General features: G+C 39.0%; 1 protein-coding gene across 5 annotated transcripts in view; it reads left to right on the top strand.

Annotated features, from left to right (window-relative positions):
• Positions 1-7,123: 7,123 nt before the first annotated feature.
• mark1 (MAP/microtubule affinity-regulating kinase 1) overlaps positions 7,124-14,529 on the top strand; it is a 56,995-nt gene continuing 49,589 nt past the window's right edge. The window contains exons 1-2 of one of the 5 annotated variants that reach the window (XM_028006530.1): positions 7,124-7,534; positions 12,421-12,621. In XM_028006530.1, coding sequence (XP_027862331.1) covers positions 7,484-7,534; positions 12,421-12,621 — 252 coding nt within the window. In that variant the 5' untranslated portion in view covers positions 7,124-7,483. The remainder of the gene's footprint in view (positions 7,535-12,420; positions 12,622-14,529) is intronic. The other 4 variants (XM_028006529.1, XM_028006532.1, XM_028006531.1 and 1 more) reach the window with 4 other exon arrangements.

The following is a 14,529-nucleotide window of genomic DNA, read 5'->3' as shown; positions in this document are numbered from 1 at the left end:
TGACAATATAGTTTGCTTTCACACATGTAGCAGGATCGTTTGTTTCAAAAAACACAATTATTTTTTTCAAGTAAAATACTACATGTAGTCAGATATAAACATGTCTGATGGCAGCTTAACAAAATCAGTGAAGACATTTGCTTGATCCACTCTTTTTAAAATTCCAGGTTCATGAAATTCAAGCTCCAGCACCTTAGAATTACTATATAGTTTTTATGTTTTCACCCACAAGTTTTGACCTTTTTCAGGAGGGGTGTCCTGAAGCCCAAGGGAGTTTTCATAGTGAAAGTCAGTGCATGAAGCAATGAGAAAGGGAGCTGTTCATTGGACGGCCTTTGGGATTGTAAAGTCATTACGTGATGAAGTCACTTGTTGACACTGGGAAACCGTGCCACACAGGGACATTCACAGGGCAAAGCATGATGTAAATGCATGCTACTTAAGAAATCACAGAACTGACAAGCATCCAGTCCATGTGTTTATGAACAGTCTGAACTGCTCCTCTGATTTGGTTTGCCACCAGGTGCCCCTGACTTTGGAAGAGAAACATGCGGCAGGTCGTAAACACCCTGTGCTTGATATACAGCTTCAGATGTTATTTCAATCAGTCTTCTGTCAGACTAAAAAAATAAATCCTGGAGGTCCATACCTGTATGATCACATTCCCTAATTATTGTTTGGAGCAGTAACTCTGAGAAGACTGCAAAAGAACGGGCCCCTTGGGGAGTTGTGAATGTAATAATATCCTGACAATAATTAGGCCCAGTCCTCAGAAAGGAGCTTGTTAGATGAAGATGTACTTTACCATTTTCAGATCTTCAGGAAAGCCTTTGAATTATCACATAATTACAAGGAAATATATGTTTCACAAAGTTAATAATCATCCCAGAGAGCAGTTACAGTAAGTGTCATTGCCTTTGAGGATACACGTTCACTGCAGAGGGAAAGCTAATAATTTTATTTTGCCTTGTAAAGCATTTGTCATTATCCGTTGGTTGAAAAGAGGAAACGATTTGGGGTTGCAGTGCTTCAAATGGGACCATTCTGTGGAACAGTTTATTTGTTCAGAGAACTGATGTTTGCACATGTGACATCAGGTGCACACTCACAACTGAAGCAAAATATAGCTAAATTGCTGTAAAAATGTAAACAAATTGAAAAGATCATTTATCCACTGCCAGACTTTTAAATGGAAAATACACCCAACCAGAAAAATCCACTGATTTTGCTAGACTTTTAACTTAAAATAGTAGGTTTATAAGTTGAAAGGGAAACTTCCATTAATCTTCTGAATTTTTAGGAGTTTTTTTTAACATGCATATCTCTAATTATCCCCAGAATTAACATTATGTAGTAAAAATTGTGGAGCAAAAAAGCGAAGAAGATCAAAGTGCAACAGAGGGAAAAGCATCACTTCACCCACAACGGATTGGTGCTTTTACTGTGGTTGTGTTAATATCTGCTGAGAATAAATTTTAGTAAGGCATGTCCTCACATATTTTGGGTTTATTTTGGTCTGTTTAAATTGTTCTTAAATTTGTGGGCCACAATTCCAAAATAAGGAGGTTCTGGAATGGCTTAGTGGAGTCAGAACTAACTCTGCTCCAGACTAAAGATGTCCTCACAGTCCGGCAGACTTGGAGAACATTTGCAAGGCAGTCTAAATGTCATAAGTGAATCAAAAGGTACTTCATCAACATGTTATCTAAAGTGTTTGTTTACTTGTGAAACCTGCTTAATTGGGATTTTTTAAAATCTTTTAAAACTGTACATGTTCCAAACATGTTTGTTCTCAGTTAAAATGCACATTACACATTTTACACTAAAGGTGGACAACATTTTGGAAATGGTTTATCACGCTCTCAAAAACCTGACATTTTGACACTGCATGTTGTATGCTTCAAAACCATTGTGCCTTCACAGATGGCAGAGTTAGCTATGTAGTTTACATATATGAACCTCATGCCCCCATTTCTTGGTTTTACCTCTATGTGTTGATAATATTTTGAGGTGGAATTTTCCGCTGATAAGAATACTCTTCAATTCATCCTAAAATAACCCACATGTTTTATTATAAATCAGCTAGGGTTTATTTAAACAGAGAGAAAAAAACAGGAATGGCTTATAAACAGTTAATATCATAAGTGTACTTGGATGATTCTGCCATGTGGGTTGGTCCGCAGCCAGGATGAAACAAGAAATACTTCAAAAGAGATAATCATAAAAGGAAGGTCACTATTCATCACATGTTACCCTCCCCATCAAATCCATCTGCAGCTCATCATTGAAGGGTGGACGTGGCCCACCCAAAGCCCATAAATAATCAATGATAGTGACAATTTAGTCAAATTAATAAGCACATTTTCCTAAAACAATCTGTGGAAACTATGAAAAAGTTGTTTTGAAGCCAAGCTGTTTTCTTCGAACACACCCATTTATACCCCCCACCCCCTCCACTTGACATCTACCCTGTATTTCCAAGATTTTCATATTTTCCACTCTCCTGCCATTCCTCCCAGTGCAACTTGGAAGAGCTTGAGACAACAGTGAATGATATCTTTGTGTGTATGTGGGTGTGACCACATGTATATGTGGTAGCGATCAAAACAGCCCTGTGACGGGAGGCCAGAAGGATGGGCACAGAGGCTAATGCCATGCCAATCAATAATAATTTTCCCCAGGTTGATGTGTGCATGCCCGGGATGGTCTGCTGTCATGAGGAGCAGTCTGGCTCCTTGCCTGATCAAATTCCACTGAAAGTCCCATATCTATCTTGCCTTCCAAAATGTTCAGCATACCAGTGGGTTTTATTGACTTGTCAGAGCAGACAGCAGATTGCAAGCTCTGCCTTGTAAGGTGTGCATGTAACAGGTTTTAACCCAGGAATGTCCACTGATGAATTCTTTAGCTTCGGTTGCTTTTTGGTGTTTTTTAACTAAAATGCATCAGTTATGATAAGACAGTGTGTACTTCTGACTTTAGTATCTATCTAAACTGCACTTGGCAAATGCGCATTAAAATAAATTACATCATAAATCTAATTTGAGGTTTGGCTCTTTTATGGAATAACACTAAATGTGGAACAGAGTACATAAATTACATTGAAATTATGGAAAAAAAACAACCTCTGGTAGAACTTAAGACATGTCTAAACTAAACATGGATTTAAAATGTTATAAGAGGTGCACTCAAAAGTAGTTTTGAACTATTTTGCTATTTTTTAGACTGAGATGATTCACTATTTGTATTGACAGGGGATTGAATAGGTGTATCTATTAAAGCTACTGGTTATGGTATTGCATGTAAAAAAAAAAGTGTTTAAATACTTTTGTGACCACAGAGGAAGCTGTTTTGAAGTCTGATCATTTTAATCTTTATGCAACAAGCAATTTTGCTGCTTCTTATTTTAGCCTAACACCCAAATCTGCAGCCAAACTGCCACTAAAAAAGTAATGGAAAGCAAATCCTAAAAGGGAATACTTTTAATTACCCATGAAACAAATAGGAAATCTCTAATATTGCTTATATTTATCTGCTCAGTTTTATATGCTCATGCATTTCTTCTTCTCATGCAATTGAAATACATGAGAAACCACAACTGTGCAGAGCTCTACAGATCATCCGCTGTCATGACAATGTTGCTTCTGTTGTTTCCCACACTTTTGCAGGATGTGTGCAACATTTTTTACTCACTAGAGAGTGTTGCTTGTCCCACTCTGGTAAATCTGACTCAAGTACAGAGAAGTATGGTAAACTGCCAGTACTGACAGATGCTGCTCCGCTATCTTTCACATAATGACTTTAGCCCCTTCCCCCTCCTCTTTTTCCGTTTTTCTTCACTTTCCCCTCACCCCCAGCCCTGTTCTCCACAAATATAGTTAACTGCATGACCATCCGCCATGAATGGCTGTAAACAGCTGCCTGCTTTTTTGATGGTTGCTTGTGAGAGCATGTAATTCAATTTGGCCCAGGGTGTACATGCACTCATTAAACTATTGTCAGCACCTATTACAGCACATTCCATGGCAGAGCAGTTCAGGTACAGAGTGCAAGTCCTAGGCATGAATTCAGACAGCTCACAAAGAACTTCTGTTGAACTTGTTTTCAAAAATGTACTCTGTGCACATTTAATTTTATTGTATGATTTTACTGAGACATAAATCTAGATAAGTAGTAATAAATCTAAGTTAAACAGAAACAAATGACAGGAGAAAGTATTTGTTTGGCTGGAGTAATATTCCAGGTTTCAGTTGTCAGGGAGCAGTAGGATCAGATCTGCTATGCTGGGATCTGATCCGCTCTGGCATCACATGTAGGATTCCAGAGATGCCCAATCAACAACCCCAAGCTTTGGTGTTGCAATCTTTCTGCTTTTTTGCTGAAATATCTCTGATTGCAAACCATAAAATATGATCAACCCAACACAGTCTCAAACTCTGCATGTTCAAGCATTCCAGGGTTAAGTGGGAAACGGTTTGTAGAGCTTAGTTCAGAGGTTGGTGTGAAAACAAAAAACAGCTCAAGATTCCGCAAAACCACAAAAACAGACATAATGATCTCAGTAGCTTTCAGGTCCTGTATCCATCAGTTATTGTGACACATTGTGTCATGCTGTGTTCATTGTTATGGTCTGGGGGCTCTCTGCTGCAACAGACAAACCATCAGTCACACAACAACCAGCACCAGTAAGGCGTTCTGTCTGCCTGAATTCCACAATAAAACTATAGAAACAAAGAAGACCTAGCATCTCATATGAGAGATTCAACAGAAATCTGCCTATTCCTCATGAAAATGTTACTCAACAGACCATTAAATGACTTGTTACACAGACAATGAAGCCAGAAAGTTAAGTTAAAGGAAAGTCCAGGATTTCTTAAATATGTTGCTGTAAGCTTCACATGTCTCACCAGCAGTAGATAATTCTCTTGGCGTGGTCATCTTGTATAAAATGAGATTAAATCCACCCAGAGACTAAGGCAAATAGCGAGTGAAGAAATGCCAAGACCATAGTGAATATCTCCCAACTTCAGACCTAAACATGTTAGAACAGTTTGTGCAAACATAATATTGCAAACACATGGTTATTTACCAGAACCTGATAATTATTTAACAGGAAAAAGAGGTGGAAGGCTGCGTGGCGTCTTTGATCCTCTTAGGTGAAATAAACAATGAAAACAGAATGTAGCTGGTTAAACAGAATGTACCTAATGGAAAAGAGCATAAACGTAAAAAAAATATGGTTCATTTAAACCGACAACCTTTTGCTTCTTAACTGCTTTTTGTAGCAATTACTCTGACCAGGAATGCTAGCTCAGTAGGTGTTTCACAGGAAAAAGTTATTTGTAACGCAGCCCCTCCAATCTGTATTTACTGGTAAATCATCATTGAAAGCTGTGTAAATAACTGCCCAATGCCAACATGAAAATTGGATTAAAGTTCGTAAAACTGACTTTTTTTAACCACTATGGAGATTTGCTTAGATCAGAACAATCTGCCTTGGTATTGGCCCCGTCTTGGACTACCCATTAGATTCAAGGATCAAATAAACTTGATTTATACTAAAGAAATACACCAACAGTATTACCTGTAGCAGATAAAGTACTAACTTTGTAGATTTTTACAGCATGGTTTTCAAACTGTGCTACAAGTACCACAAGTTGGGTTTCTGTGGTGTGATTTATTATCAATTACTAAATTTGATATACAACTCTTAGAGACCAAAAGCCAAGAGGAATAATAATTTTAAAAACTTCAAAAACTTAAGAGAAAAGTACAGTGAACAAAAATTTTAGTGAAAATTGAAGAAGTCGTCATGCATAATCATTAAATTTAAGCGCATCATAATTGTTTTGACTTTTAGTTTTTCGCTGCATGAAGTAAGAGCCCTAAAGAAAGAAATACTTCAGGTTACTTTACTACAACAGCAACATTCATTAGTGCAACTATGCTGCTAAACAGTCTACTAATCATTCTTTGAAGAACACTATTGCATTTATTGAAAGAGACTGGTGAATAAAGAGTAAAAATACTAGGAGTGGTAACAATCTCAATCATGCAGAAGAAAATTGGGGGTTTTGCAAACAACTTCAGTAAATTTCTATAAACTCTTGCTAGGAAAGATATTTCCTATCAGACTGTTTTTTTATTTAAATTTAGTAATATAGTTTTATCTATAATTTATCACATCTGCTTGGTTTATTTATCAAACTCTAATGCCTTTAATATTATATATATTTACAATTTCAGATTTAATCATAACTAAAAGTAATTTAAATCGTTTTCTTTTGTCAGTTACTTCTTATATTGGCTATTAAAACAAATGGTGTTTCTTTAACTATGATAGATTTACATTTTACATATTTTCTAACGAGATAGATAGATAGATAGATAGATAGATAGATAGATAGATAGATAAATAGATAGATAGATAGATAGATAGATAGATAGATAGATAGATAGATAGATAGATGTTCACACTGTAGTAACATCATTTTAATAAACTCTGAGCGGTCCCTTTAAATGAGCGTCCACATGTGCGTCTGCAGCCTGACACCTAGTGGACAGATAGTGACAACACAGATGGATGCACAGCAGCATAACCACACCCAGAAAACAACATGTGACCACTTCATTGATAAAATAAAAGAATGTCTCTCGTCTGGAAGTGGATAGCGGATCTGTTTTGCTGTTTATTCACTCATAAATGTCACATTTTTATTCGCAGGCAGATGGACAAAGCAGGGTGCAATGCAGGGGTAGACCAACAGGTGGCAAAATCTGCTCACTTTATAGTGATTTAAGCTTTATCCCTGAACTAGGCCTCTGTGGACACATGTTCAAACACGTAATTAAGAGTACTTGAATAATAATAATAAAAAAACCCATCAAGCTAAATCATAGAAACATGTACGAAATAGCAGTCGTTTTTTTATAGATACTGCTGTTTTTTGTTATGCCGAAAGGGTACAATAATTACAAATTTCAGGAATCATTTCGGGATCAAAAAGGAGTTTATCTGCTCTAAATGAGACGGACGCTGTTCAGAAAGAGCACTTAACTGTTTTCTGGTGACTTGAATGAGGAGCAAACAAAGGGAATGTGTGTATGAGAGACACAGAGAGAGAGAGAGAGAGGCAGAGAGGGATCCTCCATCCTTCCTGGTGGGAGGTTTGAGATGAGCTGCGCAGAGCGGTCCAAACCGACGCATCTTCCTGGCCTGTCCCCCCTCCTCCTCCTCCTCCTCCCTTTCTGTCGGTCTCTCTCTTTTTCCTCCTTTCCTGTCTGACACTAGTCCACCTGAAGGGGAAGTGCACAAAGCCGATAAGGAAATCCGACGCGTCCACCGAGGTCCGTCCGTCCGCGGCATGTTGCGGTAAAAGGCCCGCTAAAAGGGGATGTAGAGAAGGGGTCCGAGGCACCGCGCCGTGTCTGCTCTGCTCTGCCCAGCCCGCTGCATCGCTGAGCGGCCTGCGAGCCTCACAAGATGTCGACCAGAACGCCATTGCCCACTGTGAACGAGCGTGACACCGAGAATGTAAGTGTCTTTCTTTTACCCAGACACAGGAATACAGAGGACAGGGAGCCCGAACAATGGTGTTCGGGAGTGGGGTGTTTTTTTTTTATTTTTTAATTTATTGTGGAGCGATCTGGTTAATGGCTTCTGGAGGTTTCAGTGTTGCACAGCGACACCACCAATGAGCGCTTGGGTTTTTTTTTTTCTTCCTTTCCCTTGCTGGGAATAAAAGCACGAAGCTCAAGTTAACCAGCCTGAATAAAGGTGAAGCTCTGTTATGTTTGTCCTAGTTTCTCAAGCACAATAGCCCTAAACAACGCACTGCGTCAGCGAGGCTTTAAGGCAGAAGCGAAGCATTGGTGCTTAATATAAAGAATGAAATATTGTCTCTGTGTCCTTTGAGGGACATTTCCTCGCTCCACTCGTGCAGCTGTGGGAATTTTCTGTTCCTCAAAGTCAGTATGTGTCGGTGAACGGGGGGAGGTTGTTGCCCTACTTTTCAGTTGCAGCGTTTGGTAGCATCGCAATGTGACATCCATCACCCATTGGGCCCTTTTGTAACTGCACACTCAGTGTAGAGGAGGAGGAGGGAGAGTTACAGACAGGCTTTTATTAAGAGACATCACTGAAATCACGAGAGACCTCCCAGTGTGAGGGAATGTTTATGAACGGGTATTCCTGTTTATTTCCCCTCATCCTGATCACAGCTCTTTAATATAATGGATCTTTTGAGATGATCTCTGATGAGGACTGAGCCGTGTTTGCTGACACTGGCTGTGACACGTGAGGGTTCCTCTGATGTTTCCTGGAAACTGAAGCCTCCACTTGCCACACTGACTGGAAATCACTGGAATGAGTTGCTTAAAAGGACAGCGTTATTTAAAAATGTATTTAAGAACACTGGTTTATGTTTTATAGTGGTGAACTTATATAAATTTTGCAGCCTGTTTATTTTTTTTGATATCTGTCAATACTAATTTTGGCATATTTAGAAGAATGCCTGTGGTCAAAAATCATTTAGATTAGTAGCGGGGACGTTTTATGGTTGGAAATCAAGACAAAACTATAGAGTTTAAAATGACAATTTTATAGGTTTTGACTTTGTGGCCAACATTACAAAACAGCACCTTCTAGAGCAACTCCAGTCTTCAAGAGCTGATGCATGTTAAGATGTTTCCTGGGTTCAACGCTCCTAAATCAGATCAGTGGCTCATTAGCATGCTGAGGAGGCAATTCTGCCATGCAGAAAACTGGCTCTTGAAGACTGGAGTTGGTTGCCCCATTACAAACAACAAAGGAACCAACTTTACCTGAGATTTTCCTAAAGGTTTCAGACTTCTTAAATCCAAACGTATTCAAGGACAGACTGAGGTAGCTAGCCTAAAATGATAAAACTGATCATATTTACTGCCAGCTGTTCGGCCTTCCTGTTATCGGCTGAAGTCTTGCTCTCTGTCAGCCTGAATGGTTTACCAGAGCTCATTTAAAAACCTTCTTACACCTTGTGAGGTTCTTCTGATTTGAATCGATGGCTGATGCTAAAAAAAGCTCAAGTCTTTTTCACTCGGTAAAACCATCCACACCCAAGAGTGTTGTTGTCAGCAGGATCTCTTAGGGCTTATGTATTGTGACTTCACAGATCAGAAACAAGTTACAAAAGCTGAAAAAGACCAATGTCTGTCAACAACTAGAGACTTTATTCTTCTCTCTTTCAGAATAGATGTATTTTGATCATCATGAAGTTATAAACAAATAAGGAAAGTATTTTTCTTTTAGCAGTATAGATACATAGCTTAACAAAACTTCCTTTACATGATTACATTCCCTCTCAGACCATTATTAGATGCATTGCTGAGCACGGTTAGTCTTCCGTAATGCATCAGCAGCTAATGTAAATGTCTGGAAAAAGCTGCTCCCGCAGACATAGATTACTAGGTGGCTATTAAAGCCCCATTTCAGCATCACTGGAAGGAGTCAACCGGGCGACTTTGCACCCGTACAAGCCCAGCTGCAAGCCCTGTAGGGCAAAATAGCAGCTAAACTGCATTGCATAAGACTCCATTACTTAGAGTGAGGTGAGTGGCTTTTAGACCAGCAATAAAAAGCCCTCTCTCTCTCCTCTTGTGTCTGTGTGTGTGCTTCTAAGGATGTGTTTTGTTTCTTTTGTACGGCCTCCCTGAGGACAGGATGTCATTGGCCAGGGACAAGAGACAACATTTGTACAGTATTTGAACACAAGAACTCAAAGTCACTTCACTGTATATGTATGTTTTTTTTTTTTAAACTTTATGTACAGTCCTACTTGCAAAATGTTTGTGTGAAGCGAGAGTGTGGACCTTCGCTGGCATCCTATCAAGAGTTTCCCCCCGACTGTTTTTTACCGCAAAACCGGCGAATGTGAGCCTGCCTCGTAGATCTGACTCAGTCAGGACGGAGGCTGGCAGAGGTGATGCACACACCCTGTAGGGTGTAGCATTTCCCCCTGTGAAACAGGAACACGGGCACTTGGGTAACCCGAGCGAGGCTTTATTCTCCGGCGGGGTGTGGTGCTCGGGAGCAGAGGATCATGGGATCTTTGACCTGGACTGACATCAGCAGCTGTTGTGGAGGAGAGGAGGCAGACCAGAGGAGACTGCACCAGGCCTGCACCGGTGTTGCATTCACAACAAGCTGTTCACCTTCAAATCATGCTAAAGTTGTGGCACTGTGCTACACATTTTGAAGATGTTGTCATAAGTCATCTATTTCCTCTGATATTGAATCCTGCTTTGTGGGTAATTGTGTGTTGATGTTTGGAAGGGACTGGATTCTCTTGCATTGTTTCCTCCTTGATAGTGTTAACAATTAAGTACTCTGAGAAAGTGCTAGGATATAAAAAACAATATTGAAAGACACCAAAAATCCCCCACATACATTTTTGTTTGAATTTAGCATATTTATTCACATAGCTTGTGGGTGACATTACTTATTAGTGCAATTTATTAATTTTCAGGATAAGTAACAACAAAATAACTTCAGTGGAGATGTTTTGCCTTCATTAGCCTTTAGCCTTTTAGTTAATTGAATTGGGATGCATATCCACATCTTAGGGGGAAGGAGGGGTGTGTAGATGCAGACATTCTCACACAGTAATACTTGTTAGGAAAGGTTAAAGCTTTGAAGATGTAGAAATAAATTTTTACAAAGTAGGCGGAGTAAAGAACATTTTTTAGTCAGATTTATGGGTTGTTTGTAGCATCTCATTCTTTTGGTGTTTAGATTTTTGTGTCCTATTTTGGATGTCCCTGTATTAAGTGTTTTTAGCTTCTGTGAGCATTTTTGTGAAATATGCTTTATAAACACTGTATAATTTTTACTTTAAAAGCATATTTTCAGGCACTAAGAGGAAATATTGTTGTGTGGCCAGCAATAGTAGAGGTTAAAGTTATAAGTTTAGTGCAGCTAAAAATGCATGTATGAAGCCACAGTTGACCTTGCAGAAGGTATGTTGTATTCTAGAAAGTTTCCAGGACGACTTTGTATTCTGGTGCATCATTATTTTATGAAGAAAACCCTTTGTTTACCTTTGATAGCTAAAATCTGAATCACGTGTTTCTGAATGAATTAACCAGAAATGCTTTGTAACCAAGTTCTACAGAGTAGCTGGTAAAACAAATGCTCTGGGGCAGAACATTAACACACATTTTCATGGAACAAGCACATATCTTCCTGTGAAGTATGAATCGATCATACATTGTGCTTGTGATGAGGAAAGTCACACAAATAATCTTTTGTAGAGCTGGACCAATCAGAGTTTTGTTGTTGATTTCAGATCTCAGACTTCTCTAAACCTCTGACCCCCAACACCAAGATGATTCTGATTTCTCTGTAATGTTCAGCATGAATATCGAACCACTTTGTGAGAGAGCAGTTGCTTTTAACCATGGTTTTGCAATTATTTTTAGAGGCAAAATTATTTTGCAATTGAGTAGTTGGCATGACTATCATAAAAAAACATGACTGTTTCTTCTGCACACTAGATTAACTCTGATATTTCCAAAACATTTCCAACTCCAGCAATTTCCATGTCAGACGTTAGCTTGAAATGATCAAACAGATTAACTTTGCTGCACTGTTCAGCCTTCCTGTTATCTACTGAAGTCTCGTTCTCTCTCTTTCTCACTGAACATTTCATCAGCTGATCTTTCTGTTAATCTCAAGCCTTTTACTTTCAGTTTGAATGTAAAATACAAAGCAAATCCAGAAGCAGACAATTTGCTGTCAAAACACCTAAAAGTTATTTGAAAATTGAAGCTGACGATTTTCAAAAGCCATTAGTTTTCACACCTATAGGGACTCATGCTTTAGGATAGGTGAAGCTCCAACAAGCAGTGCAGGAAGAATGCGGGGAAATCTCCAAATCAAGGATGTGCAGAGTCCAACACAAAGTGTTGAGAGGCTGTGACACTAAGTACTTTCCAAACTGACTATACAGAGTTTACTATTGATGTTTCAGACAGTGAGTGTGTTCAGGAGCCCTTAGCCAGTATTTCTACTTTTCAGTTAACATGAGAGCTGATATTTAGCAAATGGTATTACAGATATCTTTAGGAATGAAAGTAATACCTGATACACACCTTTGTCCACTTTCTGTATTCATTATTTTTTTCCACTATGGAGGTTTGTATCCATGAAGAGAACTACTTATATTATATTAATATTTGTAAGTCTACAGCAACCCCAGTGATACTAGATACCAGCGTATTTGCTTTGAATTTACAAATAAAGAGGTGCCTGGTCTGTCCTCCTTTGACAGCTGTACAAAAGATTGTTTCAAGTTTTCTTTGCTTATGATTTGTGAACCCAAATTGCTTTAAGATGAAATTGCAGAGTGATTTTGTTAATCTCCATGTGTGCCTTCCTTGCAGCACTCATCGGTGGACGGCTTTGTTGAGCCTCCAGCTCCCCCAACAAAGTCTGCGAGTCGTCACAGCCTGCCACGATGTCGCAACTCTTTCACCTCCACAGACGAGCAGCCTCATATCGGCAACTACCGCCTCCTGAAGACCATAGGAAAGGGGAACTTTGCCAAAGTGAAGCTAGCAAGGCACATTCTGACTGGGAGAGAGGTGAGACAAATTTACGTACTGCAGCTAAATGGTAATGCATCTCCACACTATTCAGTTTAAAAAAATTTTTTTTTTAAACCAGCCAAAATTTCCTTCCATGTCATCTAATTCTGCACTGGTTTGTGTTGCTTTGTCACATAAAACCCCGAACATTTATGCTGTTTGTGATTGTAATGTATGAAAATGTTTAAGGGATGTGAATACTTTTGCAAGGCGTTGCATTGTTGTTTCTAATTTTTCCAAATCCATTTGAGCCTCAGATAGATTTTCAGACTTGCAATTCAAAAACATATGGGAAAAAAAACCCACCAAGTAGATCTTGTAAATTTAGATGCATGTTAAATAAAGATGAGGTACACATTTTTCTTTGCATTATTGATCTTGTTGCTCGACTTATTTTGTTGCACATCTCTTTTCCTTTCACACACAAAGGCAGGCTTGCACAGTGCTCACCTGCCGGGGTGATGGGGTGTGTTTGCAATTACACCTTCTATGTACCTCATAGGTGCTCTCATGTTGGCATCTTTGCCATTTGCATCCTTTAATATTCTCAGTTTCATGAAGTCTGAGGTTTTATCAGAGTATTAAAAACACGACTCGTCTCTCAGGTCTAACGGCTACAAGTTTGTTGGCCTCGTGGCTTTTAATGCTAATGCTAAACAAGCAGGTTGCGTATGTGACACCTGGTGCTGGAGGAAAAGGTCATGCTCCAGTTTTGTGTGGCTCATCAAAATGCAAAGACATGGACAAGAGGTGGAGGGAGAATAGATGGAAAGAACAGAATCCGCAAAAACTGATGCAATCTTATTAAAGCAATGGCCTACCAGATACATTTTAAGTTGAACTGCAACTTAAAATGTATCTAGACAAACAGTTTGATTATTACAGGTTGTGAGCTTGTTTTAGATGTTTGGAACTGATTAAGATGTTAACTACACTCATTTACTGTTTGTCTTATCCAATTTGAGCTGCTATCAGCATGTGCATTATTGCAGTCTGAAAGCAATCGGATGCAACATTTAGATTCTTATATTTCAAGTGTGATGCATTCACATCCCACCTGGACTCTGACTGCCTATGATGCCCACACTTATGTGTAGATTTTAGTGCCGGAGATTGTAGAGCTCACAGAGAGTAGTAGGACCATCTTGATGGAAGCAAAAAAAAAAACAGAGTAGACTAAGGACAGTTTGGGTTGAGAACTGAGATAACATTTTAAAAAATCGAATGGTTGAAATTTGATAGGTATTTAGACTCGTTATTTTATGTATTTATGGGCTTATGCTTTTTTTCCCTGATCTACCACTTTTTTAACATCTGGTCAGATTTTTGACAGTTTCCTTGGTATGAAGCATCCATGCACTAACATGATGCTGTGAGCTGACAGAAACAGCAGCTTCTCTCTCCTTCTGTGCCTCTAGAGATCTGGTGATAGAGATATTTCAGGTGACTCACTTGCATCATGTTTACAGATCTGCTCTGCAACCTGTCTCTGAGAGACAGATTCTCCAGAACGGATGATGACATTAGTGCTGCTTGCTCTGACACCTTGAGCTTAACTTATTGCTCACTAAGCTACTGCTGATCAAAAGCCTGCTATGAATCCAGCAGCAGAGATTGGTTCCTCACTAGCGTCTGCTAAAATATTGATCTTTACTTAAAGAATTTTCAAGTATTGGCCTAACTTATTATACGACATATTTGTTAGCCTATTTGTTAGCACGATGACGGGGCCGGCGTAGACATGACCACCTCCATCAGATTGCGTTTACCAAACCAGGAAGCATAAAAGTAAACAAAATAAACAAAACTAAAATCTGCGGCAGAGGAAGTCTGGTTTGGCGCTGTGCAATTGTGTGTAATTTTCTCCAAAATATTCGTGAATCTGCAGTAAATGTTAATTTTTTT

This window comes from Xiphophorus couchianus, chromosome 22 (genome assembly GCF_001444195.1).
Source record: "Xiphophorus couchianus chromosome 22, X_couchianus-1.0, whole genome shotgun sequence".
NCBI lineage: Eukaryota > Metazoa > Chordata > Actinopteri > Cyprinodontiformes > Poeciliidae > Xiphophorus > Xiphophorus couchianus.
This window is presented reverse-complemented; position numbering and strand designations above follow the sequence as displayed.